Source organism: Nerophis ophidion, linkage group LG17, assembly GCF_033978795.1.
Source record: "Nerophis ophidion isolate RoL-2023_Sa linkage group LG17, RoL_Noph_v1.0, whole genome shotgun sequence".
NCBI lineage: Eukaryota > Metazoa > Chordata > Actinopteri > Syngnathiformes > Syngnathidae > Nerophis > Nerophis ophidion.
In genome coordinates, this window is record NC_084627.1 from 20,497,371 (window position 1) to 20,520,023 (window position 22,653).

The following is a 22,653-nucleotide window of genomic DNA, read 5'->3' on the forward strand; positions in this document are numbered from 1 at the left end:
GGCAAGACACTTTACCCACCTGCTCCCAGTGCCACCCACACTGGTTTAAATGTAACTTAGATATTGGGTTTCACTATGTAAAGCGCTTTGAGTCACTAGAGAAAATCGCTATATAAATATAATTCACAATTCACTTACAGTCGGACACAAATAAGATATTCCTTTATATTGTTGCACCACCATTCCATTGTTTGTCTGATTATACTTGTGATCAAAAATGGGATAATTCAATGATCTTGAAAATCTGAAATAACAGCACCATTGCTGTCTTTGTAACTACGTGGTACTGCATCAACACCCAAAATTGTAGTATCGCCCCCAAAAAATGTTAAGTCACCAAACAGAAGACTAAGTGTTTATTACCTTTTAACAGAAGTGTAGATAAAACCATGTTACAACAGAAAGTAACCAGCTACTAACAGTAAATTGGCGAGAAGATTAATAGTAGTTTTAAGAAACTAATACAACCGGAAATAACACAATATGTCAGGAACCCGTTTTCAAATTGTTTTATTACCTTCATTATATAGTCTTAGACTTCAATATATATCACTACATAGATTTTAGAGCATATTACAAGTGGTTAGGTTACATGTTTAAGATTAACAAACAAATTTAGCTATCAGACAACGATAATTCAGGTAAACATAAACCAAAGGCTATAAAAATGGTACCCATTACCTCCCTGCTTGGCACTCAGCATCAAGGGTCGGAATTGGGGGTTAAATCACAAAAAATGATTCCTGGGCACGGCCACCGATGCTGCTCACTGCTCCCCCTCACCTCCCGGGGGGTGATCAAGGGTGATGGTTCAAATGCAGAGAATAATTTCGCCATACCTAGTGTGTGTGTGTGTGTGTGTGTGTGTGTGTATGACAATCATTGGTACTTTAACTTTAACATTAATAAATGGAGATTGTATCCATTAAAGCAGTGGTCCCCGACCACCGGGCCGTGGCCCGATTGGTACCGGGCCGCAGAATAATTTTTTATTAATTTTTATCTTAAAAAAAAAAAAAAAAAAAAAAATACATATATATATATATTTTTTTATTAAATCAACATAAAAAACACAATATACACTTACAATTAGTTCACCAAACACAAAAAAACTCTCTTTTTCATGACAAAAAAGTCCCTTTTTATGACAAAGAAAAAAAAAAAAAAAAAAAAAAAAGGATCATCCATTTTGGTATAAACCCAACTCGTCGTGTTTGGAGGAAGAAGAATACTGAGTTGCATCCCAAGAACACCATACCTACTGTGAAGCATGGGGGTGGAAACATCATACTTTGGGGCTGTTTTTCTGCTAAGGGGACAGGACGATTTATCCGTGTTAAAGAAAGAGTGAATGGGGCCATGTATCGTGAGATTTTGAGCCAAAACCTCCTTCCATTAGTGAGAGCTTTGAATGGTTAACCAAATACTTATTTTCCACCATAATTTACAAATAAATTATTTAAAATTCCTACAATGTGAATTCCTGGATTTTTTTTCACATTCAGTCTCTCACAGTTGAAGTGTACCTATGATGAAAATTACAGACCTCTGTCATCATTTTAAGTGGGAGAACTTGCACAATCGGTGGCTGACTAAATACTTTTTTGCCCCACTGTATTGCTTGTGTTGTTTCAATAATATCTATGAGTGAAGATGGATGTGTTCCTGACTCTAGGTCTTCTTAATCAGTGGTCTCTTGGAATGTAGTACTGTTAATGTTGAAGGTAGGGTGTTTGGTTATGTCAGACTCCAATATCCTCATCGTCATCAAAGCAGTGTCAACTTTAATATTTGCCTGATCCTAGAAGTCATGGACAACAAGTACTTTTGCTGAGTCTGGACCGCCATTCAGCTTGATGTAGATTTTACAGTTGGTATTCCTGAAATCTTTCCTGCTTCCTCAAGTCGTGTGCTTTCTTTGCAATTTTAGCATTACGTTTGGTGAAACGTTCATTCATGTAAACATTTGTACCATTCAGCTTCTTTACTGTTTCAGCAGTGCCATTTTAGATTTTCTTTTGACGAGTTTCCTGAGGACGACCAGAGTGTATTCGGATCGACTTCAATTTCCTTTGATTGCTGAAAGTTGACCACTTGCTGCTCTGCTAAGGCAACATCTATTTCATCTGGTTCTCCTCCATTTTTCACAGCTTTCGCGTAGGATCGTGGTTTAATTCGGTGCCCTGTCGCGATGATATCATTCATTCATTTATCCTGATCCATTTTATCTACAATATTCTTTAACATGATGTTATCTTGTTTCACTGCAATATTTTCCTCTTGGAGGAACTTCACTTCTTAACGCATTTCTGTTAGCTCTTGTAAGAGATCTCCTTGAGACCTTTAGATTCCCTTTTTGCGTTGTTATTCTGGGTTTCCAGACTTTGGATGTTTTCCTGCAGACTTCTCATATCATCTACCATGAATTGATTTGCGTGGACCCCGAATTAAACAAGTTGAAAAACTTATTCGAGTGTTACCATTTTGTGGACAATTGTACGGAGTATGTACTGTACTGTGCAATCTACTAATAAAAGTTTCAATCAATCAAAGTCATTATGTTCTAATCTTGCTCTTTCTGCTTCTAACCTTACTCTTTCTAAGTCTGCTCTCGTCTATTTTATGGAGCATCAAGTCTTGCTTCCCTTCATGTCCTGTAATCACATCTGATTCAAATTACACAGATGGTGCCTTGGATTTGAGTTTTATCTTCGCTTTTGACATTGTAGCGTTAGCAGCCCGCTAATGGCAGTTAATGGCAAACTTAAAGGGGAACATTATCACCAAACCTATGCAAGCGTCAATATATACCTTGATGTTGCAGAAAAAAGACCATGTATTTTTTTAACCGATTTCCGAACTCTAAATGGGTGAATTTTGGCGAATTAAATGCCTTTCTGTTTATCGGTCTAGTAGCGATGACGTCAGAACGTGGCGTCACCGAGGTAACACAGCCGCCATTTTCATTTTCAAAACAATACAAACACCGGGTCTCAGCTCTGTTATTTTCCGTTTTTTCGACTATTTTTTGGAACCTTGGAGACATCATGCCTCGTCGGTGTGTTGTCGGAGGGTGTAACAACACTAACAGGGAGGGATTCAAGTTGCACCACTGGCAAGAAATCTGCCGCCAGACCCCCATTGAATTTGCCAGAGTGTCTTCACTTTTGACCGGCGATGCTAAGACAGACATGGCACAGAGATGTATGGATAACCTGCAGATGCATTTGCAATGATTAAGTCAACGAAATCACAAAGGTGAGTTTTGTTGATGTTGTTGACTTATGTGCTAATCAGACATATTTGGTCACGGCATGACTGCCAGCTAATCGATGCTAACATGCTACGCTAATCGATGCTAACATGCTATTTACGCTAGCTGTATGTACATTTGAAACTAGATACCCACATTTAATGCGAAACAAACACTTACCAATCGACATATATAAGTTGCTCCAGTGTCACAAGATGCGAAAGTCCTGATCGTTTGGTCCGAACATTTTACCGGCGATGCTAATAAGGCAGCCATGCTATAGGCCACTTCATTAGGTACACCCATGCTATGGCCGAATAGCGTCAATAGCTATTCGCTCAATATCTTCAGTTTCTTCTTCAATTTTGTTTTCGCTATCTGCCTCCATACTCCGACCATCTGTTTCAATACATGCGTAATCTGTTGAATCGCTTAAGCCGCTGAAATCCGAGTCTGAATCCAAGCTAATGTCGCTATATCTTGCTGCCATGTTGTTTGTATTGGCAGCCCTGTATGACGTCACAGGGAAATGGACTGTCGCATCACAAATTGCGAAAATCAAGAACTTTAAAGCTTTTTTTAGGGATATTCCGGGAGGTGTAAAATTTTGAGAAAAACTTCGAAAAATAAAACAAGCCTTTGGGAACTGATTTTCATTATTTTTAACCCTTTTGAAGTTGTGATAATGTTCCCCTTTAAACACATTTACCTTGTCTATTTCGACAAATTCTTAGCTTCAACTGGAGGTGTCAGTCCTTTAAAATGAGATCAGTCTGTGTGGTCAGAAACACTTTAACTTGCTTCAAATCTGTGCATCTCACCGGAAAAAAAAGCAGTTTGAAGATGCCAGCTGACTTTATGTAGCTGTGATGATAATCATTGATTGATTGATTGAAACTTTTATTTCGTAGATTGCAAAGTTCAGTACATATTCCGTACAATTGACCACCAAATGTTAACACCCGAATAAGTTTTTCAACTAGTTTAAGTCGGGGTCCACGTTAATAAATTAATGTTAAACAGTGGTCAAAAGAGCGTCAAATGTATCAAAAACCCCGGTAGAAAAAGGAGAGCTTTTTCCTATGCTTCCCTTTCCTTAGTGACAGAAAGTGATGTAAAAATAGATCCAACAAAACCATTTGACAGGGTTAATCATAATATCTATGTTGTGATCCGGCTTCCGGATCACACATCTAGTCTGTTTGAGTCCTTTTTGTATTGTCCTACTATGTTTTGATCATGTTTTGGACTCTGCCGATCCAGTATGCTAACACTTCCTTGTTTTGTACTGTCACCATGACAACTTAATTCCGCCTCCTGCAATGACTCTCTACGCAAACCTGTTTTGAATTATTTGTGTTTTATTTAAGACCACCTGCTACCTCAGTTCCTCCTGGTTGGTTCTTTCGCTCAGTGCTACAGTTACGTGAGTTATTTTTCCTCCTTATATGTACTCTGCTAAGTTTTAGCTTAGCTTCGCGCGCTCGGCTCGCGCTATTACCTTGACTTTGAACTCAACCCTTGCTAACGATTAGCATTTAGCTTTCCGTGCGGTGGCACACCTTTTCTTTTCTCTTTGTTAAGTGTTTTGTTGTATTTTATTATTAAAACCAGCTCCTACCTTCACTCCGGCTTGCTCCAGTCTTTTGGCATCTAGAGGCCGACACCTCCGCGCATCGCAATGCGCTCCTCACATCGTAACAATCTAAATCAAAAAGTTACAACAATATGGACGTGGAGGGTAACTCCTGAACTGGGTAAAAATCTACTTAACCAAGTAGATTGGTTAAGTAGATTCACTTCCTGTCAATGACACAAAGAAAAAGGCTCCGCTTCTCCTACCGCAGTTTTTGTTGAGTCTGATTATTTTGACCACTGATTTGCGATCACAGCTACAGGAGAGTCACCTGGCTTCTTTGATACGATTTCGGTCAGTTGAGAGGCACTGATACGCTGAAATAAGGCGAGTTAAAAGAGCCATTAGCCTTAAGCCAGTGGCGCCTTACCGCAATTCAAAGCGGTTGCCTAGCAACCAAAAGCAACGGCGAGTTTAAAGCTGTTTTTAAAGTGCTTTCCATGCCGCAGAGTGATAGAAGATTACAGGCTGACACCTCAAATTGATCTTTAAACGGTGAAAGGTACAAAATTGTTGAAACAAACAAGTTAAAAGTGCTGCAAGTCGCTAAAGAAGCGACCGCCGTTCAAGACACAACAGGCACTAACGTCAGCAACCTGCCGCTATGCCAAAAGCTAAAGGAAAAACACAAGACACAAGGGGGAACGAGATTTGAGGTTGGACACAGGACATGATGGGAATCAAGAAGGGATACTACAAAAACTATTCCATGAATTAAAAAAAGAAATGAAAGAAATGATGGATGGATGGAAAAAATAAATGAAAAAAAGGAATGAAAGAAATGAAAAAAGATATAAGAAAAGCAACAACAGAACACAAACAAGATGGGAAAAGTCTGCAGCATAATATAGAAAGTGTCATGTCGTGGACTGTGGTGTGGATTGTTTTCCCGTGGTGCAAAGCGATTGGACCGGACACGACGTGAAGGTAATGACATATTTAATTTTAATCCTAAAAAGGAACCAACAAAAAGTGCTCGCAGGGGAGGTACAAACCCTTGGCTCTAAAAACAAAAACTTGCACTAAGGCAAAACTATGACCATAAAACAAAAAACTTGCACTATGGCATGTATAACGAAAACACTTACTGTGACCGAGACAAGGGGCATGGATCATTGGCATGGATAGCATGGGTTTGTAGAAGGTGATAGAGGGTGAGTAGATGGTGATGTCGCCAGGCTGACCAGCCGGCAATGTGGTGATTGGAAACAGGTACGTGACATGGAGACAGGTGAAAACTAATGGGTTGGCATGGAAACAAAACAATGGAGTGAAAAAACAGGAACTAATGGAATCTTCAAATAATCCAACACAACTAAACAAAACATGATCGCAAAGACATGACTGTAAGTCTGCAAACTCAGAATGCCACCAGAAAAAAAGAATCCTCTGATACGTGCCAACAAAGGAAGACCTTTCAAGAAGACAACTACTCTACATGCTGTGGAATATCAGAGATGAAATGGATCAGGATAAACAAATGAATGATATCATCATGACAGGGCACCAAATTAAACCAAGATCCTATGCGAAAGCTGTGAATAATGAAAGTGAACCAGATAAAATGGATATTGTCTCAGCAGAACAGCAAGTGGTGAACATTCTGCAATCAAAGGTAATTGAAATCGACCGTAAAACCATCGAAACATGCATCCCACTGAACGGAAGAAACAACAACTTCACTCCAGTCGTCCTGGTGAAACTTTGTAAACAGAAAATCTAAAATGGCATTGCTGAGACAGGGAAAGAAGCTGAAGGGAACGAGTGTGGACATGGATGAGCAATCTCACAAAACGTAATGCTGGAATCGCCAAGAAAGCACGCGACTTGAGAAAGCAAGGAAAAATCCAGGGAATTTGGAGCGCCAACTGTAAAATCTACATCAAGCTGAATGGAAGTCCAGAAGCAAGAGTACTTGATGATAATGGACTCTGACAGAAAACAGACACCTAAATTCAACATCAACACTACTATGATCCAAAGGATGACTGAACAAGAATATCTAGATTCAGGAGTGCATCCACCTACACTTATAGAGATTATTGAAACAACATCAAAGATTGTTGAACAGGAAAATATGGAACTAAAAATCTTCTGCAACAAAGATCACAAAAAAACGGATTTGGAAAATGATATAGATCCAGATACACATTTTTTTCTCCCACATCAGTAATCATTGTTTTTATTATACAGATGAGCAATATAATAGCAACATTAAATGTGATAACAAATTGTCAAATATATCCTGTGGTGTACCTCAGGGATTAATACTAGGACCTAAATTATTCAATCTCTATATAAATTACATTTCTAAAGTTACAAAAGATATGAAGTTAGTATTATTTGCGGATGATACAACAACGGCAGCGCAAAATCGGGGAGTACTTACAGTGGGGCAAAAAAGTATTTAGTCAGCCACCGATTGTGCAAGTTCCCCCACTTAAAATGATGACAGAGGTCTGTAATTTTCATCATAGGTACACTTCAACTGTGAGAGACAGAATGTGAAAAAAAATCCAGGAATTCACATTGTAGGAATTTAAAAAAATGTATTTGTAAATTACGGGGGAAAATAAGTATTTGGTCAACTTTTCAAAGCTCTCACTGATGGAAGGAGGTTTTGGCTCAAAATCTCACGATACATGGCCGTCACGGCGACACGCCACCCCTCTTTACCGGGCTACCGCGCATGCTCGTCACTTCTGTTGCATGCTGGGTAGTGTAGTCCTTGTATTCCCTGGCTCATAACATAACACTAGCTGTAAATATTGTAGCGGCTAGTTACGGGGTGATAGCCAATGGCTTTGGTTGGGGGGCGGGACTTCCGGGGAAGTTAGGGAAGTGACGCTTTTGACAGAAAGTGTTGGTTCGAGTTTTGCCGGGAAAAGGAAATAGACTTCTTGGTAAACACTAAGGTGAGTGTAAGACTCCAGAGATTTAAGCGTTAAATATAAAATGTATGTATGCCCTGGCACACCATTATTATCATCTCATGACCCAAGCAAAACATTTTTTACACTTTTATACTGAAATAAATACACCTACAACTTATTAAATAAAAACATAGGAAAAAATACCAGCAGCGGTAAAGTTTAGATCCATGAAGGAAAGAAGAAAGTGAATGAATGTTTATAACTGAATACATTTACATATGTATACACATTTGTTTTATTTATTTTTTTATTTTTAAATGAACTAAGTAACTTTTATGACAACCTTTTTCCAAAACCCGATATAGAATGTGAGATACAACAGGATAATGAATACGTTTATCATTTGTTTTCAAAATGCTTACAAAAAAGTGGGAACCCAAAAATTTACCGTGGGACTTGATGGGGTCCCCAGGACCCCATTTTAGAAATCCCTAGCGCCAACACAGCCGTCAACAGAGGAGGAAAAAATGCTTTATTTAAATAAATATATTATTTATAAAGCAAGTTCGAGTATCATTGGCAAATTTTCACCTACTCCCGGCACACATATATGTGCCCTCTTTTTGGGATTTCACAACATGGTCAGCCTAAATGTATGATCCTGTAACGACTTGGTATCGGATCCACACCCAAATTTGTGGTATCATCCAAAACTAATGTAAAGTATAAAACAACAGAAGAATAAGTCATTATTGCATTTTAACAGAAGTGTAGCTAGAACATGTTAAAAGAGAATTGATTGATTGATTGAAACTTTTATTAGTAGATTGCACAGTACAGTACATATTCCGTACAATTGACCACTAAATGGTAACACCCGAATAAGTGTTTCAACTTGTCTAAGTCGGGGTCCACGTTAATGAATTCATGGTAAAATACAAATAGAAATAGATAGTAAGCAGATATTAACAGTAAATGAACAAGTAGATGAATAATTAATTTTCTACCTATTGTCCTTGATAATTTTGACAAAATAATGGAATGGAAAATGACACAATATGTTACTGCAAATGTCAGCAGATAAATTAGGATTCTTTGTTTGCTTACTTACTAATAAAAGACAAGTTGTCTTGTATGTTTACTATTATATTTAAGGACAAATTTAAAATAAGAGACATATTATTACATATTATTTTTTTGTTAAAATAAAGCCAATAATGCAGTTTTTTGTGGTCCCCTTTATTTGGAAAAGTACCCAAAAGTAACAAAATAATTTTGGTACCGGTACCTAAATATTGGTATCGGGACAACACCAATCTCTTCCTTATCCCAGTCTATTAACACTGACTTAACTGAGGCAAAGGAGGTCTGCAGTTTTTTTAGACGTGTGTTTGGGGTCATTTTTGTAGGCCGGCCACTTCTCGGAAGGTTTACCACTGTTCCATGTTTTCTGCATTTGTGGATAATGGCTCTCACTGCAGTCAGCTGGAGTCCTTAAGCTTTGGAAATGGCTTTTTAACCCTTTCCAGACTGATAGATGTCAATCGCTTTATTTCACATCTCTTCTAGAATTTCTTCGAAACCTTTTGGCCGACTTCCTTTTGTCAGACAGGTTTTACATGTAACTGTTGACTGAACACATGAATGCAGCAATGTAGAAAGACATCCTGGATAAAAACCAGAAATTCCCATCCAACCTGTAGGGTGCTTGAGAGGGGCGGCAAAGAGGAATGAGCAAAGAGGAATGAGCCAAATTGCCCATGTCTAAATGACATGAGGCTGTAATTGCTGCCCAAGGTGCATCAACAAAGAGTCAAGAGGAGGGGGGGCGTTGAAGCTTGCTGCGGGGTTTGTTCTCCCGGGATGCAAATTGACTACTCTGGACCAGGCATGAAGGTAGGAACATTTTTAATTATTTAAGTTAAAGTTAAAGTTTAAGTACCAATGATTGTCACACACACACTAGGTGTGATGATCACCCTTTATCACCCCCTGGGAGGTGAGGGAAGCAGTGGGCAGCAGCGGTGCTGCGCCCGGGAATCATTTTTGGTGATTTAACCCCAATTCCAACCCCTGATGCTGAGTGCCAAGCAGGGAGGCAATGGTTCCCATTTTTATAATCTTTGATATGACTCTGGCCGGGGTTTGAACTCACAACCTACCGTTCTCAGGGTGGACACTCTAACCACTAGGCCACTGAGTAGGCCTTGTGGTTTAAGTTTTTACTATCAAAAATATGGAACAAATGCAGAAAACTGTGGCATGAAAGAAACAACATAAACTATGGCTTCGAACAAACAAAATTTACTGTGGCATGAAAACGAGCAGCATGAACTATCGTGAAAGGAGCAATGTCGCCAGGACGACTAAATAAAGAGAAGTCTCGTGATTGGAAACAGGTGTGCGTCCCAAACACCAGAGGCAGGGGAAAATCATAAGTTGCCATGGTAACTAAAACAAACAAGGGGTGCACAAAAACAGGAACTAATGAAGTCTAAAACTAACTGAACATAACAAAACATGATCCGGACCATGGATTATGACACAAAGTATTGAGCAAATGCTTTGAATACTTATTAACATGTGATTTTTAATTTTTTTAAATCAATCAGCCAAAATATAAAAAAATAAACATGTGAATGTGAGTGTGAATGTTGTCTGTCTATCCGTGTTGGCCCTGCGATGATGTGGCGACTTGTCCAGGGTGTACTCTGCCTTCCGCCCGATTTTAGCTGAAATAGGCACCCGGACCCCCCGCGACCCCAAAGGGAATAAACTGTAGAAAATGGATGGATGGGCATTTTCACATTGTCATTATGGTGTTTTTGTGTAGAATTTTGAGGACAAAAATGTATTTATCCCATTTTGGAAAAAGTGAAGCACTGAGAATGCTATCCGGATGCACTGTATTAGTGTTTTTCAGTTTACCGGTCTTAGTATAGTACCGCGATACTAATGAATCATTTTCGGTACTATACCGCCTCTGAAAAGTACCTTATTTTGGTACCGGTACAAAAATATCGGTATCGGGACAACACTACACTGTGTGTATGAGAGCATGCGCTGTGCTAACTTTTTGATTTAAATAATATGTATTACTCTTATTGCTATGATTATGTTGTTTAATTGTATTGATATTAATTGTGGCCATTTTGTACCTGGCCTATGATCAAAAATGAGCTCTCTCTATGTACAGAAATATTCCTAAATGTGTGCCGTCCCTGTGTTATAAGAATGAATACATTGAAAGTGATACCTGAGAGCGATGATGTCAAAGTTTCCAGTGTGCAATCTGGCCATCAACATTGCCAAGTCATTGGCCTCTGAGCCACTATTTGTCAGGTAGACCACCTGTCCAGGTGAAAAACACAAGGCGAGAATTTTATGTTAGTTATTGGCAACCAGTATGATAATGTAAAAAGATTAATAACAGATTTATGCACTTAGGACAAACCAATGACCTGAGTATATTATATATTTCTTAAAATGTTTACATTTGTAGAGAGTCTGGACAAATGGGTTTCAGAGTTGGTCCTCAACATGGCGCCCTGTAGTCACGTGAGGGGCTTTTGGCGAATCATTTAAGACAAGGGTGTCAAACTCATTTTAGATCGGCGAGGCGACAATATAGAAAAATCTACTCTCAAGTGGGCCGGACTGGTAAAATAGCTTAAAAATAAAGACGACTTCAGTTTGTTTATAAATAGAACAAGCACATTCTGAAAATGTACAAATCATAATGTTGTTGTTTTTTTACATGTACATGTTGCGTTTAAAGGCCTACTGAAATGAGATTTTCTTATTTAAACGGGGATAGCAGGTCCATTCTTTGTGTCATACTTGATCGTTTTGCGATATTGCCATATTTTTGCTGAAAGGATTTAGTAGAGAACATCGACGATAAAGTTCACAACTTTTGGTCACTAATAAATAAGCCTTGCCTTTACTAGAAGTAGCAGACGATGTGCGCATGACGTCACGGGTTGTAGGGCTCCTCACATCCTCACATTGTTTATAATCATAGCCACCAGCAGAAAGAGCTATTCGGACCGAGAAAGCGACAATTTCCCCATTAATTTGAACGAGGATGAACGATTCGTGGATGAGGAAAGTTAGAGTGAGGCACTAAAAAAAAAAAAAAAAAAAGCGACGGCTCCGGCAGTGGTAGCGTTTCAGATGTAATTAGACACATTTACTAGAATAATTCTGGAAAATCCTTTATCTGCTTATTGTTTAATAGTGTTTTAGTGAGATTCTAAAGTCATACCTGAAAGTCGGATGGCTGCGGTGAACGCCAGTGTCTCAGAGAGAAGCCAATGGAGGAGCCAAGATCACAGCCTCCTTTTTGACAGCTACAGGAGGAGGTCCCATAATCCACTGTCTCCGGTAAGAGCAGACTTAATATCACAATTTTCCCATCTAAAAACTTGCTGGTTGACGTAGAGAAACATGTTCGCTTGACCGCTTTGTGTTAAAGCTTCACAACAAAGAAACACCGGCTGTGTCTCGGTGCTAAAGGCAGCTGCAATCCCCCGCTTTCCACCAACAGCATTCTTCTTTATGGTCTCCATTATTAATTGAAAACAATTGCAAAAGATTCAGCAACGCAGATGTCCAAATTACCGTGTAATTGTGCGATGAAAAGAGACGACTTTTAGCCGTAAGTGGTGCTGGGCTAAAATGTCCGCTACAAGCCGAGACATCACGCACATGCGTCATCATACGCGTAATCATTCCACAACGTTTTCCAAAAGAAACTCAGCGGGAAATTTAAAATTGTAATTTTGTTAACTAAACCGGCCGTATTGGCATGTGTTGCAATGTTAATATTTCATCATTGATATATAAACTATCAGACTGGGTGGTCGGTAGTAGTGGGTTTCAGCAGGCCTTTAATAGTACTCTATCTTGGTCATTATTTATATTTTCTGAATAAATTATGTGATAATGTTCATTAGGCAACTAATTGGTGTTAATTTTCAATCTATCACGATAAAAAAAATGTAATCAAAATCAAATTACAGTATGTAATTAATGTAATTTGATCATTTTCTTCGACTGACATATGTAGCATCATCTACAAAGGTGCAAAGAATTGCTATTGCGACATCCAGTGGACACATTGAGAACAGCAGTTTCTTTCATTCAAACATTTCAGGTTCACTTCTATACTTGGCAAACTCATCCTGAGGGCCGAATAAAACCTGTTCGCGGGCCTGATCAGGCCCTCAGGTCGCATGTTTGACACCCCTGATTTAAGAGATTGTCTGGCCATACTGTCTTTGATCGGTCAAAAGCCCCTCACGTGACCACAGGGCGCCATGTTGATAAAAAAATGTGAAACTGAGTTGTCCAAACTCTTTACACCAGTGTTTTTCAACCACTGTGCCGCAGCACAATAGTGCGCCGTGGGAGATGATCTAATTTCACCTATTTGGGTTAAAAAAAAATTTGCAAACCAGTAATTATAGTCTGCCTAGTCTGTCGGTGCTGTCCATATCAGTAGGTGGCAGACGGTAGCTAATTGCTTTGTAGATTGCTTGAACTGAACTCTCGCGGCTGTGTTGGAGCCACTATGGATTGAACTTTCACAGTATCATGTTAGACCCGCTCGACATCCATTGCTTTCGGTCCCCTAGAGGGGGGGGGTTGCCCACATCTGAGGTCCTCTCCAAGGTTTCTCATAGTCAGCATTGTCACTGGCGTCCCACTGGATGTGAATTCTCCCTGCCCACTGGGTGTGAGTTTTCCTTGCCCTTTTGTGGGTTCTTCCGAGGATGTTGTAGTCGTAATGATTTGTGCAGTCCTTTGAGACATTTGTGATTTGGGGCTATATAAATAAACATTGATTGATTGATTGATGTCGGAAACAGCGGGAGGCAGTGTGCAGGGAAAAAGGTCTCTAATGCTTAAACCAAAAGTAAACAAATGTTGAGTGCCCCTAAGAAAGCGCATTGGAGCTTAGGGAAGGCTATAAACAACGAAACTAAAACTGAACTGGCTACAAAGTAAAAAAAAAAAACAGAATGCTGGACGACAGCAAAGACTTACTGGGGAGCAAAGAGGGCGTCCCTTTGGGGTCACGGGTAGGCGCTGGTGCCTTTTTCAGCTACAATCGGACGGAAGGCAGTGTACACCCTGGACAAGTCGCCACCTCATTGCAGCGGTTTAAAGTCATATCCAACAATTGCGACAACGACTTTTACCTGGGGCTTCACGGTGGCAGAGGGGTTAGTGCGTCTGCCTCACAATATGAAGGTCCTGAGTAGTCAGGGTTCAATCCCAGGCTCAGGATCTTTCTGTATGGAGTTTGCATGTTCTCCTCGTTGCTGCGTGGGTTCCCTCCGGGTACTCCGGCTTCCTCCCACCTCCAAAGACATGCACCTGGGGATAGGTTGATTGGCAACACTAAATGGTCCCTAGTGTGTGAATGTGAGTATGAATATTGTCTGTCTCTGTGTTGGCCCTGCGATGAGGTGGCAACTTGTTCAGGGTGTACCCTGCCTTCCGCCCGATTGTAGCTGATATAGGCACCAGCGCCCCCCGCGACCCCAAAGGGAATAAGCGGTACAAAATGGATGGATGGATGGATGGACTTTTACCTGTCGACTGAGTTTCGTTTTTTGCAGCTTTGTGTGGGGTTTGTTCTCCCGGGATGAAAACGGACTACTCTGGACCAGGCGTGAAGGTAGGAACATTTTTAATCATTTAAGTTAAAGTTAAAGTACCAATGATTGTCACACACACTAGGTGTGGTGAAATTTGTCCTTTGCATTTGACCCATCCCCTTGTTCACGTTCACCCCCTGGGAGGTAAGGAGAGCAGTGGGCAGCAGTGGTGCCACGCCCAGGAATAATTTTTGTTAATTTAAGCCCCAATTCCAACCCTTGATGCTGAGTGCCAAGCAGGGTGGTGACAGGTGGTGACACTACACCTACTTTGAGACAAGAGCTATAGTTATGCATGCTTGCTTATCCAATCCAATCCAATCCACTTTATTTATATAGCACATGTAAACAACAAAATGATTCCAAAGTGCTGCACAACAATATTTTTAACAACATTCAAATACTATCCTGAGCTCCACCAATGACTGAATAAAAACAAAAAATAAAATAAATACATATAAAACCAATATAAAAACAATATAAAATAAATATAATTAAAAATGATTTGAGCTGAGCCGGAAGGCAAAGCTCTCAATTTACGGGTCGATCTACGTTCCCATCCTCACCTATGGTCATGAGCTTTAGGTCATGACCGAAAGGATAAGATCACGGGTACAAGCGGCCGAAATGAGTTTCCTCCGCCGTGTGGCGGGGCTCTCCCTTAGAGATAGGGTGAGAAGCTCTGCCATCCGGGAGGAACTCAAAGTAAAGCCGCTGCTCCTCCACATCGTGAGGAGCCAGATGAGGTGGTTCGGGCATCTGGTCAGGATGCCACCCGAACGCCTCCCTAGGGAGGTGTTTAGGGCACGTCCAACCGGTAGGAGAACACGGGGAAGACCCAGGACACGTTGGGAAGACTATGTCTCCCGGCTGGCCTGGGAACACCTCGGGATCCCCCGGGAAGAGCTGGACGAAGTGGCTGGAGAGAGGGGAGTCTAGGCTTCCCTGCTTAGGCTGCTGCCCCCGCGACCCGACCTCGGATAAGCGGAAGATGATGGATGGATGGATGGATGGATGGATAAAAATGATTTTAAGGGTGAAACCAATTAAAACAGTAAATAGAAATCAACATTTTAAAACACAGAAGACAACAGAGGACCACACAACTCACGTAGTGTTAAAAGCCAGAGAATAAAAATGGGTCTTAAGACGAGACTTAAAACACTCCACTGTAGGAGCAGTTGGAACATGGAGGGGCAGAGTGTTCCCGAGCTTAGGGCCGACCACATGAGAAGGCCCTGTCTCCCTTGGTTTTAAGTCTGGTCTTGGGCACCACGAGCTGGAGCTGGCTCTCGGACCTCAGAGCCCGCGCAGGAGTGTACATTTGGATGAAGTCTGAGATATACTGGGGTGCCAGTCCATGTACATCTTTAAAAACAAAGAGCAAGATTTTAAAATCTATTCTAAAATGAACAGGGAGTCAGTGCAAACTCTCAAGGATTGGGGTTATATGCTGGCGTTTCCTGGCCCCTGTTAAAAGTCGTGCTGCCGCGTTCTGGACTAACTGCAACCGGTAGAGAGCTTTTTGGCTAATGCCAGAATAAAGTGCATTTCAGTCGTCCAGGCAACCTGAAATAAAAGCATGCACGACTTTTTCAAACAGGTTAAAAGATAAAAACGGTTTTACCTTTGCTAAAAGACAAAGATGATAAAAACAAGATTTTAAATTGCCATTGACTTGTTTGTCAAGTTTAAAATCACTGTCTATAGTGACGCCAAGGCTGGTGACCTTAGGACGCACATCATTTTGCAATGGTCCCAAGTCAGTGAGGGCTGGACCAAAAACAAAAATTTAAATTTTTCCCTCATTCATTATCAAAAAATTCGGGGCTAACCAAGCTTTGACGTCGCATAGACAGTTGAGAAGGGGTGTCAGGGGGCTGTGGCCTTTTGAAATCGGCATATGAATTATGGTTTAAAGTCATATCCAACAATTACGACAACGACTTTTACCTGTCAACTGAGTTTCGTTTTTTAATGATTTCTGCTGGTGGTGTGCTTCCGGATTTTTTCAACGCAAAAAATGTGCCGTGGCTCAAAAAAGGTTGAAAAACACTTCTTTACACTTCTGATTTGTTATGTGTATTACTGCTCCCTGCATACCTGAGTGAAACAGTACTGCTCATCGCATCATGAGTTGGCCTTTCTAGCAGGTAATATTTGTGATTTTTCTTGTACCTTGAGAGGATCTGGTAAGTTGGACGCCAGTTTTTCACAGTATTCGTGAATTGAAGGATAGACGTAGATGTTGGTGGTGTGCCACAGTTTCCTCAGCTGCTTCACTGCGGCGGCCGTTACTTTTCTGCAAGCCACAAAATAATCAGGGTGAAAAAATAAAAACCTCCATGTGGCCCCTTTTTTCATTTGTTGCAAAGAACGAGGACCTTACGGGTGGCAGTGGCCCACGCTTACAGTGGCCACACCGGCGAACAAGTCCAGATATCGCCTCCCGTCTACGTCCCACAGCCACTGCATGTGACCCTGATGGACGAACATTGGCTTCTTGTAGGAGGTAAACTTCATGGTCATGGGGTGGCAGTACTTTTTGCGGATCTCCATCATTGACTCTTTAGACATCCCCTGACAGGAAATATAGAGCAGAAACATACATAGTTCCATATACTATTTAACCACCATACCAACCCAACGAGATCACACCGTCCCTGTTTGTTTTGTTTCAATGCAAGCACCTGTTTTATAAACTAATATATCAATCGTATTATTTGCCGTAGATTGGATACAAACAATTTGCAATTGTGTGGCTAAGTTAATGATTGAACTAAGAATTATGCTGATTCTTTGTCGTTTTACATTGCTGTCTGTTGTTAAAGACTGAGAGGAGCATGAAAGACTTGGGAAAATCTATTCATCATTGACAGACATTATTACTTCTGTAGGCAAAATGTTTGTTTTCAATTTTACTGTTGACCAAACACAGTGCTCTAAGTCAGTGGTCACCAACATTTTCGAGCCCAAGATCCCTGGTCTCAGCCAAAAACCAAAGCAAGAGCTACCCCTGCTACCCCTATATATATATATATATATATATATATATATATATATGTGTATGTATATGTATGTATGTATGTATGTATATATACAATGGGACAAAAAAGTATTTAGTCAGCCACCGATTGTGCAAGTTCTCCCACTTAAAATGATGACAGAGGTCTGTAATTTTCATCATAGGTACACTTCAACTGTGAGAGACAGAATGTGAAAAAAATCCAGGAATTCACATTTTAGGAATTTTAAAGAATTTATTTGTAAATTATGGTGGAAAATAAGTATTTGGTCAACCATTCAAAGCTCTCACTGATGGAAGGAGGTTTTGGCTCAAAATCTCACGATACATGGCCCCATTCATTCTTTCCTTAACACGGATCAATCGTTATGTCCCCTTAGCAGAAAAACAGCCCTAAAGCATGATGTTTCCACCCCCATGCTTCACAGTAGGTATGGTGTTCTTGGGATGCAACTCAGTATTCTTCTTCCTCCAAACACGACAAGTTGAGTTTATACCAAAATGGATACATGGATGATACAGCAGAGGATTGGGAGAATGTCATGTGGTCAGATGAAACTAAAATAGAACTTTTTGGTATATATATACCCTATCTTGACAATGTGAAATTTTTTTTATTTGTATTTAAATGGCAAATGTAGTGACTCTACTATACTTTGTTGATGCACCTTTTGTGAATTTCTCTTTGAAAATTAATAAATTAGGAAAAAAATCAGGGGGAAAAAACTGAGGTTATTTCATCCCTTCAAGCCTGTTTTGCAGGTTTCCCTGCTCTTTAGGAGATCTTATAAAAGCCACATAAAATCCCCTGAAGAGCAGGAACGAAATACTTTGTTTTTTCCTCTAATGTATTCAGTCAATACCCTATATTGACAATGTGAACAATTTAATCTTTTTTTTAAATGGCAAATGTAGTCAGTCTAAAAAAACTATGTACATACATATTCCCCGTCTTTGCTCAATACTTTGTTGATGTACCTTTTGTCGATTTCTCTTTGGAGATTAATAAATTAGGAACAAAATCCGGAGAAAAAAAACTGAGGTTATTTCATCCCTACAAGCCTGTTTCACAGATTTCCCTGATCTTCAGGGGATTTTATAAAAGCCATATACAACCCCCTGAAGAGCAGGAATAAAATACTTTTTTTTCCATTAATGTATTCAGTCAATACCCTATATTGACAATGTGAACAATTTAATCTTTTTTTTAAATGGCAAATGTAGTCAGTCTAAAAAAACAATGTACATACATATTCCCAGTCTTTGCTCAATACTTTGTTGATGCACCTTTTGTGAATTTCTCTTTGGAGATTAATAAATTATGAAAAAAAATCAAGAAAAGCCTGTTTCGCAGGTTTCCCTGCTCTTCAGGGGATTTTGTAAAAGCCATATCAAAAAGGCTTGTAGGGATGAAATAGCCTCTGTTTTTTTCCTAATTTTTTCCCCCTAATTTATTCATCTCCAAAGACAAATTTACAAAAAAGTTGCATCAACAAAGTATTGAGCAAAGGCCGGGAATAATTTGGTCATACCTAGTGTGCGTGTGACAATCATGGGTACTTTAACTTTAACTTAATTACTTATGTACATTGTTTTTTAGATTTAAATACATTTGCCGTTTAAAATAATTTAAAAAAACTGTTCACACTGTCAATATGGGATATTGACTGAATAAATTTGAGGGGGAAAAAAAGGTATTCAATTTTGGAATAAGGCTGAAACGTAACAAAATGTGGAAAAACTGAATACTTTGCGGATCCAGTGTAGATCTTCCACCCACTGAAGATAACTGAGCACAGCCATTGTTATCTACAACACACTTTTAAAGTAAAGACATGTCCAAATTGCGTCAATATTTATCTGAATGGTAAAAAATGTTTACCTTGTGTTCTTCTGGCGTGAAGCTGCATGGAGGCATCTCCAACACATCCCCAGTTGTGTTTTTCAAGGCTGTTTTCTGACACAACGCGCCTGTGAAAGAATTGTGACATGGAGGTCAATGACATGTTTTTATCGTACAGCCAGTTTTTTAGAAGCATTATATGAAGATGTGACTGTTTTTATTCACACTAGGATCTTGTCCAGGGATGTCAAACAGTTTGCTAAGAGTAAAATTGAGCTGCATTTTTAAATTAATGAAACTTCCGTTCTAAATGCGTCCACTTGATGTCACAATAGAAATTCTGTTAGGCAAGCAAATAGTATACCAAGTATGCCAAGCAGGCGATAAACGGTAAAGCAAGGCTTCGACTCGTCCCCCTCAACCCAACTTGAAACAAACAGAAGTAAAATAAACAATTGCTGACCCCACTTAAAATGCTGCATGAGACACTGCACATTATATACTTATGTGAAAAGTATATAATGTGCAAATCTGTAGAAATTTAACAGTGAGTGAGATACTAGAATACTGTCAGTCTTTTCAGTTTTTATTGTTGGTTTGTTGAAATTGTTCCCACGTTGCACAGCTTTTATTTGTATATCAATACACAGTGATTCCTAGAAGGCAGGGAGTAACTCAACCCTCTTGCATAATTTGTACCTGTTAGGTTCAAACACTGATGACATCTATTAATCAGACAAGAAGCAAGGAACCAAGCAGAGACGGAGTTCAATTTAGCTCATGAGGAGAAAGCATGGTGCTGAACACTCAGTCACAGTCTCGCTCTACGCTCAAAGGTTCAGCTCCCGCGTCCCTTTTTTATTCAGAGTTCCATAGTCAACATCACTGAGGCCGCCTCTTAAAGGAGTGCTCACATATATTATGAAAAGCAGGTCCAGGACGCACAATACGTGACAGAATGGGCTGGGGGCCTGGTGATTTCGCCTTGTCCCAAATTTGTCTGCGTGTTGTCAGCTTATCTTCGTTGAGGTCCTTGAAGTCCTTGGCTGTTAGCGGGCTAAAACAAATATAAAATATGTGGCTGAGGCCACCCCTCAGACAAGAAATGTTGTCCTTGCATGGATTAGAAAAAGTCTAACTTGCGCACAATAGCTAAAGCAACGGACTTTAAGCATACTAATGTTGGTTTGATAATACATACATAATTATTCTAACACTATTTCAGTTTGTATGGTTTATTGAGTTAGTACAGGATTAATATGTGGAAATGACAAATGAAGTATTTCATACATAGAAGAGCATTTATTTATGATTTATTTAGTCTTTTGTTCAATCCTAGACGGGCTGTGACTTAAAGTTGAATTGCTTTGTGGACACATTAAGATTAAGTGTAAATTGGCTGTGTTCTTCATGGTGTTTTGTAACTGCACCATTTTTTTATCAGAATTTTCAACCAACTTGAAGTATTTTGTCAAGAGGATTATTGGTGAAATGTACATTTGTCCAGGGTGTAACCCCCCGGCGATCCCGAGAGGGACAAGCGGTAGGAAATGGATGCATTTTTTATTTTTTTATTTTTTTACACAATGTGCTTGTTCTATTTTGGGCCAAGGTAAAACAAAGAAAACAATCTGAAGTTGTCGTATATTTAAGTTATCATTTCATGATTTTACTTGAAGTATATGTTTCTCCATGAGAAACATCTATTCTGAACTAAAATGAGTTTGACACCCCTGATCTAGCCCAAGTATCCACACATGATTTATTCCAAAGAAAAATATTGGCTAAACGACAATAACCCTTTACACATTTCCTTTCTTTACATAAATGTATGTAAAGATTGCAAAGCACATGCTAATTTTAGCTACTGATTTTTTCAAAGTCCACCACCTGGAACTACCATTGCTGTAAAATACAAACACACTTTTACAGTATACAGCACACAATATTATTTACAAGGTCAGATATAAGCAGGTAACAGTAAAGCACCTTACATCTGCAGCACTCATTGATAGTATATTAACTATTATTATTATAATAATTGATAGTAATCTCCTCTGCCCCCCGGGGTGGACCGCTCACCTGTGCGGCAATTGGGAACATCTCTGCGCTGCTGACCTCCACTCGGGATGGTCTCCTGCTGGTCCCACTATGGACCGGACTTTCACTATTATGTTAGATCCACTATAGACTGGACTCTCACTATTAGGTTAGATCCACTATGGACTGGACTCTCACTATTATGTTAGATGCACTATGGACTGGACTCTCACTATTACGTTAGATTCACTATGGACTGGACTCTCACTATTATGTTAGATCCACTATGGACTGGACTCACTATTATGTTAGATCCACTATGGACTGGACTTTCACAATATTATGCTAGACCCACTCGACGTCCATTGCATCCGGTCTCCCACCAGACACACCAATAAGCTTGATCATATAGTAAAATAGTTCTTTATTTCAACTTTCTTCCCTAAAATTCACATTAAGGTCGTAAGTTGTGTTTCATTTGATTACTCCACTAATCGGACTAACTAATCGCTAGATTACTCGATTACTTACTAATCGACAACTGCAGCCTTAGTTACAACATGTTTGTCAGTGGTATTTGTTGGTGAACCCCAAGAAGCAGAGACGGAGGCAGGCATAGAATATGAAAACATGATTTAATTAAAACTAAACAGGAACAAACAAAAAGCACGCACGTGGGCGGAATAACAAACTAAGGGAGCTAGTAATGGAAGCTAGAAAACAAAAATGAACTTTAGCATGGAAGCTAGTGGATAGCAAACAGAAAAACTGGAAAGAACTAATGCTAACAGAAACAGCTTACCGCTACGACGACCAGGACAAAATGTAGCATGACAGGTAGTAGCTGAAACAAAACGACACGACAGGTAGCACGACAAGAGTGACATGTGGCAACGACAATATAATGATCCAGCAACTGACACAAGACAAAGCAGGTACAAATATGAGCAGGGTGATTGGCAACAGGTGTGGCCAGGTGCCAACCAGGCGCAGTTGAGGAGGAACACAGCACTCAGGGAACAAGACAGGAAGCTGACAAAATAAGAGCACCAGACAGGAACTAAAGACAGGAGATACTAAACACAGAGGGAACAGACAAATACAGAGGAAAAAACTAAAATATAGACAAACTGTCAGGGGAAAGCCTGCCAATCTTTTTTGTATTTTAATCAATCAATCAATCAATCAATGTGTACTTATATAGCCCTAAATCACTAGTGTCTCAAAGGGCTGCACAAACCACCACGACATCCTCGGTAGGCCCACGCAAGGAAAACTCACACCCAGTGGGACCTCGGTGACAATAATGACCCAG

General features: G+C 39.8%; 1 protein-coding gene across 2 annotated transcripts in view; it reads right to left on the minus strand.

The window, feature by feature from the left end:
• Positions 1 to 22,653, minus strand: part of agxt2 (alanine--glyoxylate aminotransferase 2) — a 67,498-nt gene that overhangs the window by 37,223 nt on the left and 7,622 nt on the right. For both annotated transcript variants that reach the window (XM_061876498.1, XM_061876499.1), the window contains exons 2-5: positions 19,338 to 19,426; positions 16,820 to 17,010; positions 16,609 to 16,732; positions 11,019 to 11,113 (exon numbers count right to left, since the gene is read on the minus strand). In XM_061876498.1, coding sequence (XP_061732482.1) covers positions 11,019 to 11,113; positions 16,609 to 16,732; positions 16,820 to 17,010; positions 19,338 to 19,426 — 499 coding nt within the window. The remainder of the gene's footprint in view (positions 1 to 11,018; positions 11,114 to 16,608; positions 16,733 to 16,819; positions 17,011 to 19,337; positions 19,427 to 22,653) is intronic.